Source organism: Hypanus sabinus, chromosome 18 (genome assembly GCF_030144855.1).
Source record: "Hypanus sabinus isolate sHypSab1 chromosome 18, sHypSab1.hap1, whole genome shotgun sequence".
NCBI classification, from domain to species: domain Eukaryota; kingdom Metazoa; phylum Chordata; class Chondrichthyes; order Myliobatiformes; family Dasyatidae; genus Hypanus; species Hypanus sabinus.
Genome location: NC_082723.1, coordinates 24,251,722 through 24,272,895, shown reverse-complemented (window position 1 = coordinate 24,272,895; position 21,174 = coordinate 24,251,722). Strand labels below are relative to the sequence as shown.

The 21,174-nt window shown below is 41.6% G+C and overlaps 1 protein-coding gene across 8 annotated transcripts in view; it reads left to right on the top strand.

The window, feature by feature from the left end:
* The window catches only part of LOC132407418 (multivesicular body subunit 12B-like), a 334,665-nt gene that overhangs the window by 228,749 nt on the left and 84,742 nt on the right, over positions 1-21,174 (top strand). For 2 of the 8 annotated variants that reach the window (XM_059993876.1, XM_059993881.1), the window contains one exon: positions 1,810-1,868. The exons of 4 other annotated variants lie outside the window; for them this stretch is intronic. In XM_059993876.1, coding sequence (XP_059849859.1) covers positions 1,810-1,867 — 58 coding nt within the window. In that variant the 3' untranslated portion in view covers position 1,868. Of the gene's footprint in view, positions 1-1,806; positions 1,869-21,174 lie in introns of all 8 variants that reach the window. 2 more of the 8 variants (XM_059993875.1, XM_059993880.1) reach the window with 1 other exon arrangement.

Sequence of the window (21,174 nt, the reverse complement as noted above, 5' to 3'; positions counted from 1 at the left end):
TGGAATGCCCTGCCGGGGGTGCTGGTAGATAGGCAGACAGGCACTTGGGTGATAGGAAACTGAAGGGCAATGTAGAATGGAGCACCTGGAGGAAATCCACATGATCATAGGGTTCAAACTGCTTACAGACTATTACTGCTGTGCTCCTCCTAAATATTCTATATCTGCTGCATTGAAATTGTTTCTGGTTTGGAAATGCTGTGAAATAGTACCTTAATGGTGGTTAATTTTGATTTAGAAAATGATTTCTGAGTTGGGGAATGCCAATTCCTTCCACTGAACCTAAATGCAACGATGTGAAAGAAACCCCAGCTCCACGCTGTGCGGTGTCACTGTGTCTTAATTACACATGTCACCCATGATTGATAGGTACCTCTGTAAACAATCCAACCTTCAGGATAACTGCATGTATTCAAGTCACACTCGTATCCAGTGTACGGTAAAATATGCAGCGTGTCACCGTGGAATTACCCGGAGACCGCTGTGTCTTAAAACAATCCTGCGCAATGAGTTGCAGGCTTTACTGATTTAAAACACCCTGAGCTCAATTGTTCCCCTGTCACAGACCTGATCCCAGGAATGAAAGGGTTAATTGATGAGGGCGCTTAGTGGCTCTGGACCTGTACTTGCTGGAATTTAGAAGACTAAGCGGATCTCATTGAAACCTATCGAATATCAAAAGGCCTAGATCCAACAGATGTGGAAAGGATGTTTCCTACAGTGGGGAAGTCTAGGACCAGAGGACACCGTCTCAGAATACTAGGGTGTGCTTTTAGAACAGAGATGAGGTGGGGAATTTCTTTAGCTGGAGGTGGTGAATCTGTAGAATTAATCGCCACGGACGGCTGTGGAAACCAGATCCCAGGGAGGTTCTTGATTAGTAAGGGTGTCGAGGTTTACAGGGAGAAGGCAGGAGAATGGGGTTGAGAGGGATAATAAATCTGCCATAATGGAGTAGCAGAGCAGACTTGATGGGTTGAATGGCCTAATTCTGCTCTTATGTCTTATAGTCTTACTTTCAGATAATTCATCCAAGCTGTAGCTCCAGTTCTGTGCTGTGGGAGGTCTAACCTTTCCAATTCAAGAGTCAAGATTGTTAATTGTTATTATTCAGTACACAAGTGTAAAGGAGAACAATTGATTGTACTCCAGATCCAATGCAGCATAAACCAAAAAAACACAATAAATATAAATAAGAAAGCAATCCAGTTAAAAGACAGTGTGCAAGAAATGTTGAGTGTAGCCATATACAGTATGCATAAGATTAGCTTATATACCCAGACGGATTGTCTGTACACACAGTGAGGTGAGGTGCAGGAGTATCTGAACATCAGGTGACTCTGACAGGAAATGATAAAGTGACAAAGTGACTCTCGGCAAGAGAAACTCTTCTAGGTAACAGCAGGGCACGTGGGAACACAGTCAGACTGTGACTGTATCAGTGTGGGTGTGAGGTGGGCAGTGAATGGGGGGGTGAAAGGTGCTGAAGGGCGGTGGAGAAGAGTGGCTGATGTGGATGAGTGCAAGCTTAAATTCCCATGTGCCTAACAAGTGGGCATGCAAGGTCCTACAGCACAATTTGCATTCTGTCTGCGGATAACCAAATGGGTTCGGTCTGTAAACACGAAGGACTGCAAATGCTGGGATTTGAAGCCACAGGTAATCTGCTGGAGGAGCTCAATAGGTCAAGCAGCACCAGGTAGGTGGGTGTGGTGTTGTGCAAAGGGGGTGGGGGGAGAGAGAGAGAGACCTACCTACTTACCGATCTCAGTATCATTTTAAGTATTTTTCCCCTTTCTTACACAGCAGAATTGTACTGTTCACTTGTGCTCCTGATTCTCAGTGGAAACACCATGTTTCTCCATAAGGTATTTTATTCTGTTTTTGATGTGTCTTTGTTCATAAAGATCATAAGACGTAGGAGCAGAATTAAGTCTGCTCCACCATTCTATCTTGTCTGAATTATTATCCTTCCCAACCCCATTCTCCTGCCTTCTCCCCAGTACCTTTGGTACCCTTAATTATCAAGAACATATCAATCTACGCTTTAAGTATACCCAATGACTTGGTCTCACCAGCTGCCTGTGGCAATGAATTTCATAGATTCACCACCCTCTAGCTGAAGCAATTCCTCCTCAACTGTGTTCTCAAAAGGTGTCCTTATATTCTGAGGAAGTGCCCTTTGGCCCTGGGCTCCCCTACGATGGGAACCATCCTCACCTCATCCATTCTGTCTAGGCCTTTCAATTTTCGGTATTTTCAATGAGATCTCCCCCACACCCACTTTTCTAAACTCCGCAAGTACAGGCCAGAAATAACTGAACTGAGTTCTCATTGTACTGAACTTCCATCCTTTAAAAAGTTGATCCTCTTTGTAACGTTAACTCTGAGGTAGTGCAAGTGATTTTATGACTGCTGCCTTTCCCACTTTGGAGGTGTGATTGTAGAAGAAAATTGGTTTGGTACTTGACAGTGAAAGATTTGCAGTTCCTGTGAAAAGATCTGTATTGCTCTTGCAGAGACTGCAAGGCTGAATGAACAAGTGGCCTCCATCAATGCTGAACCAGGTCCATGGTCAATAGAATTAAAAGGAGCTCATTCTGGAAGTGATGCAGAACATTCAGACACTGAAGTCCTAATAGAACTGAGGAATAATTCCTCCGTGGTGCCCATCCACCAGTACACCGATTTTGTTTTGGAGTATGCTGTCTGTCCTGGAGTTAATAAATTTAATACCTATAGATAAGTTTTTGAAATTAATTGATAATGTAAAAAAACTGAAGCTGTATCTTTCATGATCTGTTTCTTTGTTCAATCAGATTCTTTTAGTCTGAGCGTGTCACCCTTGCTTTACACAGATCTTGGTAGAAAATGCACTTGTATAACTGATTGTAAAAGCATGCAGCTATGCTGGAGAATATGGAGGATGAAACTGCCTCTCAATATTGTTTCTGCCTTTTGCAGTATAGCGAATTCGTTTAAAAAAAGCCTGTCTGCCCAAGTCTACTTCCTTCTAAACTCAAATCAACCACTTTTGGCACAATATCTTACAAATGCCATTTCTCTCTGTTTCATCTGTACCATTTAACAGCTAATACTAATTATTTTTTACAAGCCTATTCCCTATTATTGGATCTTCAAATACTAAAGTCACTGGTGTATTGAAACACGACCTGTTCAAAATTTTTGCATCAGTCACAAAAACCATTTTTTTCTGTTTATTTTGATTCTACACTTCATTGTTTCTGGAAAAGTGATGTAGAACTCAAATTAAAATCAGGCAAACAGTGTAGCTATTTCTTGTAAAAGTGTTAGCAATCATTTTCAAGTCAGTTCTGTCGGAACTAATGCTCTATGACTACAAGTTAAAAGGTTTTTTTGCTACTAATAATATTTGACATTCAGCAAACCATTTTTGAATAGAAATAAAGTATCTTAGACAAGCATTCATAGAAAATTCTAAGGAAATCAGTTATTTGGATAAGTATTATATTTACATATATATATTTATTTATATTTATATTTACTGTTTTTTATCATGGTGTTCTTTATCTTTTTTTTTGTGCTGCACCAAATCCAGAGTAATAATTATTTCATTCTCCTTTACACATGTGCATTGGAGATTATATTAAACAATCTTAAATTGCAGTTTAATTTTAAGTATTTTTCCCCTGCTTCAAGGACACTTTAGATATTCTCCTGTCTGCAAGTGAGGCTGCTCCATTCTTTTTTCCTGGGTATGGAGTTTCTGTGTTCTGCTCCCCTGTTGGGCTTTGCGTTCACGCATTCCAGCTCAATCAGAATTGGTACCTATTTCTGTACCAGCAGATAGCAGCATAGACTGGCAAAGGACCAACTTTGAGAAATACCACTCCCCTGTGTGGGCTGTGGGTAAGACCCTGGGGTGAAAGATAACACAGACACTACAAATAATGCAGGAACCAAGATGAATAAAGCAACAATAAAATCAAGGAGGGTATTAATTATAAATACGCTGTAAATGATTAAGCAAATCTGAGGCGCATTAATGTGCTGTATTTAGTGAACTGGCGGGCAGAGAAGATAAATGAACTCTGAATGCAGAATGTGATGAGACAGTCATTGCCTCATAGTCTAATTATTTAATGGAAGAATGTTTAAGGAGAAGCAGAAACAAATGCCGTTTTGTAATATGGAAGCAGATCTCTAAATGCAGCTAAAGCTAAAATAATTAAACTCAGTAAACACAAGTGATTCTGCAAATTAACACATGCGAAACGCTGGAGGAACTCAGCAGATCAGGCAACGTCTGTGGTAAGGAATAAATTTGACATTTCAGGCCAAGACCCATCATCAGGACTCTGTTCATGTTTCAGGTCAAGACCCTTCATCCAGACTGATGGCCTTAGTCAGCACAGATGATGCCTGACCTGCTGAGTTTCTCCAATATTTTGTATGTGTTACCCTAATTACATCCAGTGGCCATTTTATTACATACCTCCTTTAGCTAATAAAGTGGCTACTGACCATATGTTCATGGTCTTCTGCCTCTGTAGCCCATCCATTTCAAGCTTCAATGTGGTGTGCATTGAGAGATGTTCTTTTGCACGCTAGTTTTGTAACGTGTGGTTATTTGAGTTTGAACCAGTCTGGCCATTCTCCTCTGACCTCTCTCATTAACAAGGTGCTTTCGCCCACAGAGCTGCTCACTGGAAGATTCTTTTTCACTTTTCACACCATTTTCTGTAAACTTTAGAGACTGTTGCTCGTGAAAATCCCAGGAGATCAGCAGTTTTTGGGATACTCAAACCACCCCATCTGGCACCAACAATCATTCCACGATCAAAGTTAGTTGGGTCACGTTTCCTTCCTCATTCTGAAGTTTGATCTGAACAAGAACTGAACCTCCTGACCACGTCTGCATGCTTTTATGCATTGAATTACTCCCAGTTGAATGACTGATTTAGGTATTTGCATTAATGAAGCAGGTACACTTAATAAAGTGACCACTAAGTGTATTTTATTGTACAGTAGTATCTCACAGAATCAGAAAGGCACGTGGATTTTTCAGGAATAGAAAATATTTCTCCTTTCCAGCCCTGTACAATTCCTAGTTCCAAGTGCGCTTTCCCGGTAAAGAATGAGCAAATTACATTCGCCCATAAATCAAATTGTTGTAGAAATGTTGAATGTTTTATGCAACAGAAGCAAATTAATTCTGAAGTTAGCAATGTTTGTAAATTTACAGAGATTTCAGCTGAATAACACTGCAGTCCAAGTAGTTCGTTAAATGTTAATCTGTGCATTTGCAGACAGAGTGATGTAATTGGATGTCTGTAACAGAATATCGTGAGTGATCATCATTAATATTTAGAAATTCCAGCAAACACAAAGTAGGTTTAGAGGATATGGAATGCATTGATTGCAATCTTCAGAACAGTTTTTTTTAATGAAAACTCATTAGCAGTACAATGTGACATTGGTGAAATGTGTTCTATCATCCAGAGATTATTTTTATAAAGAAAAAGAGTGAATATCACATCGGATTTTTAAAAAATCTTAATGAACAAAGAAGCAATTTAAGAATAGATCGTGAAAAATACAGCTTTAAACTTCTTAAATTATCAATTAATTAATTTCTGAAACTTATCTACAGACATTAAATTTATTAATTCAGAAAAGTACAATCTGAAACAAAATCTTTCCATCTGTGCATTGCTCCCTGGGAATTCAGAGTTAATGTCCTTCACTTTCACTGTTCTCTCTTCCATTTGCTGAAAGATTATTTGCAACCTCTTATTCTTCCATTAGCTTTTAACAATGTTTAATACAAATTTTCAGAAGGCAGTTTAAGTTGGGGGAATGTGGCAACAGCGTAGTTATTACAAAATGTGTGTTGCTCATACTGTTCAAAGCCATGTATACAATCCTTCATGAAGAGACTATAAATCATAGGAGTAGAATTAGGCCATTTAGCCCATCTAGTCTACTCTGCCATTCAATCATGGCTGATTTATTACCCTTCTCAACCCTATTCTCCTACCTTCTCTCTGTAATCATTGATGCCCTGACTAATCAGGAACCTATCAAACTCTGTTTTAATTATACCCAAAGACTTGGCCTCCACAGCTGTCTGTGGCAATGAATTTCACAGATTCACCACTCTCTGGCTAAAGAAATTCCTCCACATGTCTGTACTAAAGGTGTGTTCTTGTATGCTGTGGCTGTTCCCTCTAGTCCTAGATGCCCACACTATAGGAAACATCCTATAGTTAGCAATAGGATGTAGTTTCTCTATATTCTTCACTAGAAAAAAACATAAGAACAGCAAATGGTAGCTTCACATTTTATTTCAGTGCAAACTTTGAATATTTACTCTTTGGTGATTACTGTACTACATTCTACATTTACCAGGTACTGATTGCACAGTATCAATTCTTAATATGACTCATCTACGTTAATAAACATATCTGCTAAGTGGCAAGAATTTTGAATGCATGTTCTAGCAATTAGGTCCTTTTGATTCCCAAATGACTACAGAAACACTTCTTGATTATAATTACTCGTAGTCACGCATGTCTAATTTGTGTCTTTTTAAGTGTTAATTAGTAAACATTTCTAGCTGACATCTCTATGTATTTGTATTTTGAAAAATGAGTCCTGTTTCTTGCGTAGCTTGAGGCTGAAGCTGTTGGTTGTGACATCATGAAGTAGGAGGAAAATTGATGAAGACATGCTTGTCAACCATAAAAAAGCAAGGAAATTAAGAATTTTTGATCATCTTTGCATTCACGCTGTACATATATTCTAATGTTTCTTCATTATTTTTTTAACCAGTGGACATTGATGCATGGGTTTTCTGATGGGGCCTCTGCTTTCGGCAATCCATCATGATAATTATACTTTTGTTTGTATTTTTGTAAGCAATTATCTGCTTTCTGAAGTAATGAGCATGCCCTGTGTTTGCCATGTGCTGTTAATGTTACTGTTAATTTACTCTTGAGAAAGTGGCTCAGGCTTTAGTCTTTGCAGGTTCAGAACCTACAGGTTCGAAGATGTTTTCAGTGAGATTAGTGGTCTTTTAGCAGCACCTAGTGGTATATTCTAGTACTGCAGCAGTGTAAGTCACATGCTCCAAGTTTTTCTGACTTCTTAATGGTGCACCTGGATGGTGCACACACACAATGCTGGAAAGATTCAGCGGGTCAGGCAACTTCGACGTAGAGGAATAAACAGCTGATGTTTAGGGTTCGTGTCTGGACTTACAGATAGCAACAGAATTGAATCAGGGTTGCTGGCAGTGTAATCAAAGTTCAAAGTATATTTATTATCAAAGTATGTACGTGTGTGTGTGTGTGTGTGTGTGTGTGTGTGTGTGTGTGTGTGTGTATGTATGTATATAGACAGAGAGAAAGAGAGAGATATATATAGTATGTCCCCACACACTATTATGTGAGTCATTTTCTTGCAGGCAATCACAGTAGAACAAAGAAATACAGTAGAGTTAATGAAAAATTACACAAAGACCGACATGAACCAATTGTGCAAAGAAAGACAAACTGTGCTCATAAATACAGACATGCATTAATAATTCTGGGTACGTGAGTTGTAGAGTCCATGAAAGTCAGACCGTAGGTTATGGGATCAGTTCAGAGTTCAGGTGAGTGAAATTATCCATTCTGGTTTCTAGGAACCTAATGATTGTAGGGTAATAACTGTTCCTGAACTTGGTGGTGTGGGACCTAAGGTTCCTGTACCTCCTTGATAGTAGCAGCGAGTAGAGAGCATGGACTATATGGAAGATGGTTGTGAGGTAAAGCATTATGCTCACTGCTACGCTACCTTTCTGCCCTCACCCCCCCCCCGTGAAGAGTATTATTTTGTTAAATAATACCAACTTCCCATTTCCCTCCATAGATCCTGCCTGACCCATTGAGATCCTCCAGCATTTTGTGTGTTGCTCTTAGTTAATCGTACAAGTCCTGATGAAAGGTCTCAGCCCAAAATGTCAACTGTTTGTCCTCTCCATAGATGCTGCCAGACCTGCTGAGTTCCTCCAGCACTTTGTGCATGTTACTCTGGATTTCCAGCATCTGCAGAACCTCTTGTTCTGCAGCATGAACGTCGATTTCTCAAACTTCTGTTAATGCCAACCTCCCCCCCCCCACACCTTTAACCATTTCCCATCCCTTTTTCCTTCTCTCACCTTATCTCCTCGCCTGCCCATTGCCTCCCTCTGGTGCTCCTCCCCCCTTTTCTTCCTTCAATGGTCTTCTGTCCTCTCCTAGCAGACTCCCTCTTCTCCAGGCCTGTGTCTCTTTCACTAATCAACTTCCCAGCTCTTTATTTCATGCCTCGCTGTCCTGGTTTCACCTATCACCTTGTGTTTCTCCGTCCCCTCCCCCACCTTTTAAATTTACTCCTCATCTTTTTTTCTCCAGCCCTGCCGAAGAGTCTCGGCCTGAAACGTCAACTTTTTTCCCCCATAGATGTTGCCTGACCTGCTGCGTTCCTCCGGCATTTTGTGTGGATTTCCAGCATCTGTAAATTTTCTCTTGTTTGTGAATACCTTCCCCATTTCCTTTTGCTGGTACCTCCTTTACTCTTGCATTTTACCTGCTGGCTGCCCCAGCGCATCCCTAAGTATGTTGGTTGTTAACGCAAGTAGCTCATTTCACTGTATGTTTCAAGATAGATTAATGTCATTTCCAATACAGAAGTGTAAAGAAGAACAAAATAATTGTTATTCTGTATCCAATGCAGCACAAAAAACAATAAGATAAAGAACACAATAAATATACTGTAAATATGTATGGTAGCTCATATGCATTGATTGTATGTTCATAAAGTGAGGCTAGGGACAGGAATGTCTGTACATAAGGTGACTGACAAAAAATGATAAAGTAATGGTGTTGGGGGTGTGGAAGTGTTGATCAGCTTTGCTGCTTGGGGAAAGTAACTTTTTGAGTCTGGTGGTCCTGGTGTGGATGGTACATGGTCTCCTCCCTGATGGGAGTGGGATAAACATTCCATGAGTAGGGGTGTGGAATCCTTCATGATGTTGCTGGCACTTTTCTATATACATGTCCTTGATGGCGGGTAGCTTGGGCCAGTGATGCATTGGGCGGTTTTGACTTCCTTTCGTAGAGCCTCCCTGTCCGCTGAGCTGCAGTTGTGAAGTACATGAGATAAATAAATCTGAATCTGCTTTTTTTTAACGTTTGTTGCCACTGTAAGCATAGACGTCTTTCTAATAACAGGGAAATTGTATCAGTATTGGTGCCATGCACTGTATATTTTAGATATGTAAGGTTCTTTAGATCAGAGATTCCCAACTTGGGGTCCACAGACCCCTTGGTTAATGGAAGGGGTTCATGGCCTGAAAAGGCTAGGGAACTGCTGACTTACATGAAGGATCCTGACTGCCCATTGTCCTCCGTAGATACTGCCTGACTTGCTAAGTCCCTCCAATATTTAGTATGGGTTGCTCTCAATTTATCCTGACTTAGTTTGTAAGCCAGATATTAACTTGTAATATTGCACTGAATCATTAAGTCCTAAATAAACAAACTAATTAAAAAAAGATAATACCCATCGGCTGTTCACTTTTATTAGTTTTTATATAAAACATACTTTAAAGGGGACTCATTATTTTTCCCAAAACTTAATTCTATATCTAAAATCAGAATCGGGTTTAATATCATTGCAATATGTTGTGAAATGTGTTGTTTGGTGGCAGCAGTACCGTGCAAAACATGATAACTAAAAAAAAATTATATATTACCTTAAAAAATGTATTTTTTAAATTAGATAAGTAGTGCAAAAAGCAAAAATATTGATGAAAAATGATCTAATCTAATGGGCGGCATGGTAGCGTAGCAGTTTGCATTATGTTATTGCAGCTCCAGCACCAGGGTTTAGTTCACACCCCTATGTACATGCTTCCTGTGACCGTGTGCGTTTCCTCCGGATACTCCAGTCTCCTCCCACTGTCCAAACGTGTGCGAGACAGGAGGTTAATTGGTCACATGGGTGTAATTGGGAAGCGCTGGCTAGTAGGGCCAGTAGGCCCGTTACCCATATTGGACTGTCTCAGTACTTTTATATTTGTGTGCTGTAACACTTACTCGCAGTTATTTTGTAAATAACACTGTTATTTGCATTTCTGGTTTGATGCTAACTGCATTTCATTTGGCTTTGTATCTATACTCGGCACAATGACAATGAAGTTGAATCCAATATAATCTTACCGCACTGTAAAATAAAATTTAAACATTTTAAAAGAAATTAAGAATGTATGCTATTAATTTTATGTTATTAGTTTTCCCAAGAGACAGCAGTTTAAGAAACTTACAAGGTAATTAACTGAAGTGCAATCTTTATGGACTAAGGTTCTTCAATATTTTTGTGACCAAGAGTAACTGATGGGGTATAAACAGCAACCAAGGTTCAGTAGCTCTGAAGCTACAGATACAGTGGGTTCAATTAAAGTTCAGAGTAAATTTATTATCAAAGAACTTAAAGTATACGTCACCATATGCAACCCTGAGATTCATTCTCTAGCAGGCACACTCAATAAATCCATAACAGAATAATAAGCGTTACAGAATCAATGAAAGACCGCACCAACTTGGGTGTTCAGTCAGTGTGCAAAAGACAACCAACTGAGCAAATACAAAAAGAAAGAAAGAAATAATAATAATAAGAAGAAGAAGAAGAAGAAGAAGAAAATACCAAGAACATGAGATGAAGGGTCCTTGAAAGTGAGTCCAGAGGTTGTGGGAACATTTCAATGATTGGGCAAGTGAAGTTGAGTGAAGTTATCCCTCCGATTCAAGAGCCTAATAGTTCAGGTGTGATAACTGTTTCTGAACCTGGGGGGTGTGGGTCCTGTGGCTCCTGAACCACCTTTCTGATGCGAGAAGGGTTCATGTCTTGGAGTTCAAGAAGCAGTTCGAGAGGAATGTAAGAAACAGGAGCAGGGGTTGGCAATTGACCTTTTAAACCCATTCTGTCAATCAGTAAGATCATAGCTGCAATCTTGGCCTCAACTTTTCCACTCTTCCCGTTCAGGACTCCCTGCAATTTATATATCTGTCAATATGCACTGACAGACAATTTCCACTACTGAATGGTAATCACAATTAGAGACCACACTGGCATTGTCATTGAAAGATATGAGTACCCCCTCAAGTTTATATTCAGTCTGTTGACATGTTCAGTATTTATATCTCTATTGTAACTGCTATTGTGTTCTGTGATCAAATTCAAAGTAAAATTTATTATGATGGCACAAATATATGTTACCATATACTACTTGAGATTAGTTTTCTTGCAGGCATATACAGAAATATAAAGAAATACAATAGAATTTATATAAAAATATACATATACAAAGACTAATAAACAAAAAGAAGACACACTGTGCAAATAAAAAATATAAATAATACTGAGAACATGACTTGAAATTGAGTCTGCAGGCTGAAGAATCAGTTCAGAATTGAGATGAGTGAAGTGATCCATGCTGGTTCAGGAGCCTGGTGGTTGTAGAATAATAACTGTTCCTGAACCTGATGGTGTGGGACCTAAGGGTCCTGTACCTCTGTACCTCCTGCCCGATGATAGAAGCAAGAAGAAGCATGGATGGTGGGGGTTCTTGACGATAGGTGCTGCTGTCTTGTGGCAGCACTCCATGTAGATGTGCTCGGTGGTGGGGAGGACTTTTCCTGTGATGGACTGGTTTGTATCCACCACTTTCTATAGTCTTTTCCATTCCTGGATGTACCAGGCCGTGATACAACCAAATAAGATGCTCTTCACTCTGCATCTATAGAAACTTGTCAGAGTTTTGGATGGTGTGCCATATCTACAGAAACTTGTTAGGAAGCAGAGGTACTGTCATGCTTTTATGTGCTGGCCCCAGGACAAGATCCTCTGATATGATATTGCCAAAGAATTTAAAGTTACTGACCCTCTCCAGCTCTGATCTTCAAATGAGGACTGGCTCATTGATCTCCACTTTCCTCATCCTGTAGTCAATAATCAGCTTTTTGGTTTTGGTGACGTTGGTGGTTGTCAAGGTATCCATTCAACGAGATTTTCTATTTCCCTGCTATATGCTGACTCGTCCCCACCTTTGATTTGGCCAGCAGCACTGGTGTCAGCAGCAAACTTAAGTACAGCATTGGAGTTGTACTTAGCCACTCAATCACAAGTATGAAGTGTGGGTTCCCAGCCTGGGGTCCACTTGGTTAATGGTCGAGGTCCATGGCAAAAAAAAATGTTGGGAACCCCTGGAACAGAGTATGTAGAGTAGGAAGGCTAAGCACACCTGTTCTGGTGGTGAATGTGGAGGAGATGTTGTTGCCAATCTGAACTGACTAGGGTCTGCTATTGAGGGTCCGGTTGCACAAGGGGGAATGAGACTGAGGTCTTGGAGCTTAGTGATTAATTTCAAGGGGATGAGAGTCTTCGATGCTGAGCTGTAGTCACTGAAGAGCATCCTTATGTGTGCAACTTCACTGTTTGTTTGTTTCAGAGCTGAGCGAAGGAAGAGCCAATGAAATGGCACTTGCTGTTGACCTGTTGTGACTGTAGGTAAATTAGAGTAATCCAAATCATATCTGGGGCAGGAGTTGATGTGTTTTCTGACCAGCCTCTCATTAAAGTGGATCTGCTGCTGGATGGTAAACACTGAGGCAGGTTGCCATCTTCTTGGGCCTGCATGTTTGAAGCAGCTGGGTACCTCAGACTGCTGAAGCAAGAGATTGAAGAGCTGCATCAACTAACATGATTGTTTTTTTTCTTGTTTCATTCTGGTTAATGATTTAACTTCCATTCTTATTTATTCAAATTTTAATATGTAGATACCATTTTTTAAATTCAAACTGAGACGTTATTCTTTCCTGGAGTCTCCTTCATTTCATTCATCCCCAGCCTGACAGATCAGTATCATTTATAATTTCAGAAGAATAACTTTTCCATCACAGTCTTCCTGAGGAGACTGAGGTCCTCTAACATCTGCCGGACGATGCTGAGGATGTTCTACGAGTCTGTGGTGGCCAGTGCTATCATGTTTGCTGTTGTGTGTTGGGACAGCAGGCTGGGGGTAGCAGACACCAACAGAATCAACAGACTCATTCGTAAGGCCAGTGATGTTGTGGGGTGGAACTGGACTCTCTGACGGTGGTGTCTGAAAAGAGGATGCTGTCCAAGTTGCATACCATCTTGGACAATGTCTCCCATCCACTCCATAATGTACTGGTTAGGCACAGGAGTACATTCAGCCAGAGACTCATTCCACCGAGATGCAACACTGAGCGTCATAGGAAGTCATTCCTGCCTGTGGCCATCAAACTTTACAACTCCTCCCTCGGAGTGTCAGACACCCTGAGCCAATAGGCTGGTCCTGGACTTATTTCCACTTGGCATGATTAACTTATTATTTTTAATTATTTGTGGTTTTATATTGCTATATTTCTACTCTATTCTTGGTTGGTGCAACTGTAACAAAACCTAATTTCCCTCGGGATCAATAAAGTATGTCTGACTGTCAATGAATAACCAAAAATTTTCAAGTAATTGAACAGAAAAGAGGAGGAATTTCTTCAGCCAAAAGATGGTGAATCTGTAGAATTCATTGCTGCAGACGGCTGTGGAGGCCAAGTCATTGGGTATATTTAAAGCAGAGGATGATAGGTTCTTGACTAGTCAGGGCATCAAAAGTTATGGGGAGAAGGCAATCAATGGGATTGAAAGGGATAGTAAATCTGCCATGATGGAATGGCAGAGCAGACTCAATGGGCTGAATGGTCTAATCCTGCTCTTATGTTTTATGGTGCTATGATACAGCAAGCAATTTGAAGCTAGCTGTGTCACTCCACTTTTTGTTCCCATTGTTCTATCTCATTTGAACAATCACAAGACCCTGCTGGACATTATGAACTTAAAGATCAACACGTCTACCTCCTCAGCAATTTGCTCATTGGCAGAGAAAGTAAAGGAGCTGGACTTGTAGTGGATCATGCTGCTGCCTACTCCAGAGAGGCGTTGGAGGAACCGGTGTTCAGTCTTAACAGCAAGTGATCATCTTAATCACTTCCTTATGATGGCAAGGCCCTTCAGAACATTGTCAATGTGGAATGCTGTAGGTCCAATTCACTGATTTATCAGCGGACAGCGGGGGAGTTGCGAGGACTAGTCCTGAGGTCGCAGTATCACTTGTTTAGAGTTGTCCCGGAGAGAGGTGTCAGGGTCAGTGTGCTCTGCAGACGACAGTGTGGCACAGCATCCAGGCCATAGCTGGTGCTGCTCCCAGAGTTCGATTGCAGCTTATGGCAACATTCATAGACTCAGGGTCTTAGACTTCTTTTGTGTGTGATATGTTTTACTGCTGTGTTATATGTGACTAGTGGTGCTGTGATTTGCCCTTTGGCTCAAGAATAACGCTGTTACATTTGGCTGTGTTCACGTTAAGTGTAATGACAGTTAAGCTTGAACTTGATAGTCCAGAATACATCAGCAGAATGGATTTCAGAAACAGAATCAAGTTTATTATCATCGGCATGTGATGTGACATTTGTTAATTTAGCAGCAGCAGTTCAGTGCAGTATTACTTGTTTAAATTATCTGGATGCTCAGCGTACACCACAGCATGAACACAAAGTTTTACAAAATTTTGGCTGTCTTTTGAGCTAATTGTATGACTTTGCTATATAGCACCTTTTTAGTGTTGTTTTGAGTGAAATCGTCCAAACTGGTTCAGGAGACTGATGGTTGAGAGGTAATAACTGTTCCTGTATTTGGTGGTGTGGGACCCTAGGCTCCTGTACCTCCTGCCTAATTCATTCTCTTCATTGATTTCCAGTCTTCAATATTAGCAGTTGTCTTTGATGGAATTCTCTTTCCGGTGACCCTCTTGTGGGTTTCCTGCCGATGTTAAAACCATTACTTGAACATTCATTCTGTATTTAGCACTTTCTTTGTTATTGCAGACATAAGGTTTGGTAAAGCGATCTTTCTTGACTCAAATTGCTTTCCAAGTATTCACTAAAAGCCAGAGAACATGTTACATTTCCTGGTGCAGTTGTGTTAGGTGTAGTTGGCTATGTCACTTGAAGGAGCCTTTTGAAGGAATTCTTTTTTCAGAAGAACTATCCATTCCTTTGTGCTGTTTTCTCATGATTGACAGCTGACATTATGGTGATCTTGAAGCATATTTTAATAGCCATTAAGGCTTCCCAACTACTTTTTTCCTAGTTTTTCTTTTTAAAGTTTTCCAAGTCTGATATGAATGAGCTGTGTAGGTATAGTGTGGATGGATGTGATACAATATAATGAGGAATATCTTGTTGAATGGTCCACTTGAATACTTTGTACACGTTCTGGGTGTGGAACCATCGCAATGGGGCTTGCAGTGTGGATAGGATCTCAACCCACAGGTTGTGAAAACAGTTCAAAATGATAAAGGCATGAGAGTTTGCAGATGTTGGGAAACCTCGAGCAACACGAACAAAATGATCCTGATGAAAGATCTCGGCCTGAAATGTCGACTGTTTATTCCCCTCCATAGATGCTGCCTGACTGGTTGAAATAAATAATTTTATAAAATTAATTTTTCAAAGTAAAAACAGACAGGTAAAATACAGTCGCACCTCCTTATCCGCGAGTTCCGCATGCACGAATTCAACCAACTGCGAATCGAGAAAATCCGGAAGTGCTCTTCCAGCATTGTTGTTTGAGCATGTACAGACTTTTTTTTCTTGTCATTATTCCCTAAACAATGCAGTATAATAACTATTTTACATAGCATTTACATTGTATTAGGTATTATAAGTAATCTAGAGATGATTTAAAGTCTCCATTCATGCTTGGTTGATGTGGAGGATTAAAAATCCAAAACCCAATAATTAAACCACTGCGTTGCTTAGTAATAATTGTAGCTTTCATCCGGGCAGAGCCTTTCTCACTTTATCCTTTAAAATTGTTCCAATTGTTGACTGACTGTAGCCTAACACTTTTCCAATGACCGATGGCGTTTCACCTCTTTCTGATCGCTTAATTATTTCCGCTTTATTTTCAATCGTGATTGTGATTATTTTCGTGAACAGAAACACTGCGGATTCAGAGTTCCGCTGCCAGGTCCTGATGTCCACCGCACTGAGACGGGTTAAATAAGGTCCGGGGTTCCGCTGGGTCCTGATGTCCACCGCACTGAGACAGGTTTAAGTAAGGTCCGGGGTTCCGCCGGGTCCTAATGTCCACCGCAGTGGGACAGGTTAAATAAGGTCCGGGGTTCTGCCGGGTCCTGATGTCCACCGCACTGAGACAGGTTTAAGTAAGGTCCGGGGTTCCGCCGGGTCCTAATGTCCATCACACTGAGATGGGTTAAGTAAGGTCCGGGGTTCCGTCGGGTCCTGATGTCCACCGCACTGAGACGGGTTAAGTAAGGTCCGGGGTTCCGCTGGGTCCTAATATACACCGCACTGAGACGGGTTAAGTAAGGTCCGGGGTTCCGCCGGGTCCTAATGTCCACCGCACTGAGACGGGTTAAGTAAGGTCCGGGGTTCCGCCGGGTCCTAATGTCCACCGCACTGAGACGGGTTAAGTAAGGTCCGGGGTTCCGCCGGGTCCTGATGTCCACCGCACTGAGACGGGTTAAGTAAGGTCCGGGGTTCCGCTGGGTCCTAATATACACCGCACTGAGACGGGTTAAGTAAGGTCCGGGGTTCCGCCGGGTCCTAATGTCCACCGCACTGAGACTGGTTAAGTAAGGTCCGGGGTTCCGCCGGGTCCTAATGTCCACCGCACTGAGACGGGTTAAGTAAGGTCCGGGGTTCCGCCGGGTCCTAATGTCCACCGCACTGAGACGGGTTAAGTAAGGTCCGGGGTTCCGCCGGGTCCTGATGCCCACCGCACTGAGACGGGTTAAATAAGGTCCGGGATTCTGCCGGGTCCTGATGTCCACCGCACTGAGACGGGTTAAGTAAGGTCCAGTGTTCCGCCGGGTCCTAAGATCCACCGTATTGAATAAGGGACTTGAGCATCCGCGAATTTTGGTATCCATGAGGGATCCCGGAACCAATCCCTCACAGATGAGGGCTGACTGTAATTAAATCATAATGAAGATTGTAACTTAAAAAGTTCAGGCCCTCTCCAACTTATGAGCACCCACACAGATAAACAAGCTCTCAAACATTATTAACTTCAAATGAGAATCAGTCTTGTTTAAAAAAAACTGTTTCAATTTAACCTCTCTGACAGTCAGACATCAGTGTCCCTCAGACTGCCACTGGGAAGCCGCTTAAGGGAGTAGCTTTGGAAGTTGACAAGCTGTGGCTGCTATTGATACTTGTGTAATTGTACTCTCAGCCATCGATACACCAACCAGCTGTTGAGTATGGGTGTCAATAATTCCGAGGATCTAACCTTGTCCCAATGTATCGATGCAGCTATAAAGAAGGCAAGACAGCAGCTATATTTTATTAGGAGTTTGAGGAGATTCGGTTTATCACCTAAAAATATCTACAGATGTGCTGGGAAGAGTATTCTGACAGGCTGCATCACTGTCTGGTATGGGGGAGGGAGTGGTCAGTTGCGGCTACTGCACAGGATTGAAAGAAGCTACAGACGGTTGTGAAATTTGTCAGGTCCATCCAGGGGTATGAGCCTCTGTAGTATCCAAGACATCTTCGAGGAGCGGTGTCTCAGAAAGGCGGCGTCCGTTATTAAAGACCCCTATCACCCAGGACATGCCGGCTTCTCATTGTTAATGTCAGGATATAAATATATCAATTGTAATACATATATGTACTGCAATTGACTTTTTTTGTGTATTTATCGTGTATTGTGTTGTGCTGCTGCCGCTAAGTTAATAAATTTCACGACGTATGCCAGTGGTATTGAACCTGATTCAGTGCCAATGTGAGAAGGTGGGAAGGCAGTAAATGAATGTTTACATTAATTGGCTCTCATTAATACCATTCATTGCAATGCTTTGGAGATATTGAGTCATGCAGCATACATCCAGGCCCTCTCACCTGGTCCACGCTAACTAAGATGTACATCTAAGCTTGTCCTTTATCCCTACATTCAGCCTGTATCCCTTTCTACCTTTGGCCTGCATCTCCCTAAACCCTTCCTATCAGTGTACCTATCCAAGAGACTTCTGAATGCTGTTAATGTATCTGTCTCAACCACTTCCTCTAGCAACTCATTCCATACACAGATCACCCTTGGAGTGCAAAGTTCAAACTACATTTACGTATACATTTATACAAGCTTGAGATTCATCTCCTTCCAGTTAGCTACAAAACAAAGAAACCTGAAATAACCCGTTTTTAAAAAGACTGTCAAACAGCAAGTGAGCAGAGAGGAAAACAAAAAATTGTGCGAACAATAAAACCTAGCAAACAGCATTCAGAACTGAAGTCTTACAAAGGGTAATTCCAGGCATCACTGCAGCAAGAGCCCGTCACAGCCTCAGTTAATCGCAAAGCCGGGTAGATGTCACGAGACCACAGACATGATGCCAGGCGTCACTATAGCTGGAGCGGGCTGCAACCTCAGTTTAGCACAGAGCCGACTAATCATCGCAGAGAAGCGAGCAGATTCAGGAAGAACCGGCCTGTCTTTCATTTCCAGGTCCAACACCCTGACCTTTTTAATCTGGCCTGGCACTCAAGTAATCCAAACATAAGGCCATTCCTTGCTCTTGGACCGCTCTGGGGCCTGGACCCCACCGTCACGATTCAGCCCGTGCCTGACCTTTCTTGGGATTCCTGTTGAATCTCTCTACTCTCACTTTAAACCTAGGCCCTCTAATTCTGGATTCCACAACACTGGGAAATGGACTCTGTGAATGCCCCTCATAACCTTTGAAATCTTGTCAGATTCTGAATCCAGGAACTCTGCTCAATAGTGGTATAATCTAAACTCTAGATCATGATTTCCTAGCACTGGAGTAAAATGACTGTGCATTGCCCATATCTATGCCCCTCCTGATATCAATAAGATTACAACTCAGTCTCCTACGCTCTACAGAATGAAGTCCTAACCTGCTCAACCCCTCTCTATAACTCAGACCCTCTTGTCCTTTAACATCCTTGAAAGGGCAAGGGTTCCCAATCTTTTTTTATGCCAAGGACCATAAGACATAGGAGCAGAATTAGGCCATTCAGCCCATCAAGTGTTCCACCATTCCATCATGGCTGATCCTGGATCCCACTGAACCCCAAACACCTGCCTTCTCACCATATCCTTTGGTGCCCTGACCATTCAGGAAACTATCAAATTTCGCCGTAAATATACACACAGATGTGGCCTCCACCGCAGTCTATGGCAGAACATTCCACAGATTCTCTACTCTCTGGTTAAAAAAATTCCTCCTTATCTTTGTTCTAAAAGGTCGCCCTTCAATTTTGAGGCTGTGCCCTCCAGTTTTGTATACCACCACCATAGAAAACATCCTCCCCACGTCCACCCTATCTGAACTATTCAACACTTGGTAGATCCCCTCCCCCCCCACCACCACCACATTCTTCTAAATTCCAGTGAGTACAGGCCCAAAGATGCCAAACACTTCTCATATGTTAACCCCTTCTTTCCCGGAATCATCCTCATGAACCTCCTCTGGACTCTCTCCAATGACAACACATCCTTTTCTGAGGATCCCTATCATTAGCTGACAGGTCTGTGGACCCCAGGTTGATCCCGATATAAGGATATTTTGGGTACTTTATGACTTGAGGATAAAATTGAGTAATGATTAAGATCCAAAGTAGCTTTTATTTGTCACATGTACATTGAAACATCCAGTGTTTGTGTCAACAACCCACACAGTTTGAGAATGTGTTGGGAGAAACCCCTAGGTGTCATTGTGCTTCCAGTTCCAACGTGTCATGCCCACAGCTTACCAACCCACACGCCTTTGGAACATGGGAGCTAACTAGCGCACCCAGATGAAACCCACTTGGAGAACATATAATGGCCTTACAGACAGAGGCAAGAATTGAACCAGGTCACTGGCTTCGCAAAACCTTACACTAACCAGGATGCTGGTGTGCTGCCCCCAATGGGCATCTATGGAAACGGAGCTTGGGGACGGCTGGCAAACGCTTGGTTGTCATCTAATCTGTTGTCCTACCCTTCCTGGAAATCAGTGTGGTTGGTGGGGGCTCTCAGCTCCTAGACTGACCTGATTCTAGATCCCAAAGGTGATTTCCCGTGCATTTATGATGAGGAATTATAGCAAAATTGGAAGACATCACTATTGGAAAGTCCCAAACTTACACATGTGGAAATACAAGCTGGGAAAGTTTGGGACTCAGTCTCCACAGCTGCCTGTGGCAAAGAATTCCACAGATTCACTACCTTCTGGCTAAAGAAATTCCTCCTCATTTCTGTTCTATTTTATAAGGAAATTAAACTTTGAATATGTTTCATTTGCTACTCCAGTTTAAAGTTTAATTTCAAACAAAACTTTAAATGTTTTGACTACTCCTCTTCACTACTTTTAATCAATGTTTATTAAATGGTTGAGATAGTTCCGATGTAGGGGGGCATGGCACTAATGCTAGAGATGATGTGGTTGGCAACAAAAACTATTTTGAGGCAGATTAAAGATATGCGCAATAATCTTTTACAGCTGATCTGGGGTAGTAAATCATTTTTAATGCACCCTGTTCATTGCCCAAACCTGGCAGCATTCCTGTCGCCATTAGAAAGTGAATCCCCAAAACTCTCCTTGTTGGGACAACTGAGCACTGAAGCTGCACTGCCTAGAGGACCCAGAAAAGGCATAGCACGATTTTATTGCAGTTTGGGGCGTCAGAGTTGAGTTCAATTTTAGCACTGTTTGTAAGAAGTTTTCACGTCTTCCACATGAGTGCATGGGTTTCGTCCGGGTGCTCCAGTTCTCTCCCACAGTCCAAAGACATGCTGGTTAGTAGGTTAATTGGTCATTGTGAATTATCCTGTGATTATGATGGGTTAGGTACAGTGCCTTGTAAAAGTATTCAGTCCCCAACCCTTTGTTCACATCAATGAGTATTACAGCCAGGACATTAATCAATTTAACTGAGAATTTTATTTTGTGAATCACATGCTTCTTTTTTCAGAGTCCAAAAGCAAACAGGAAAAACTGTAAAGTATTAAAAACTAAAATGTCAGCAGTTTAAAAGTATTCAGCCCCCTTTG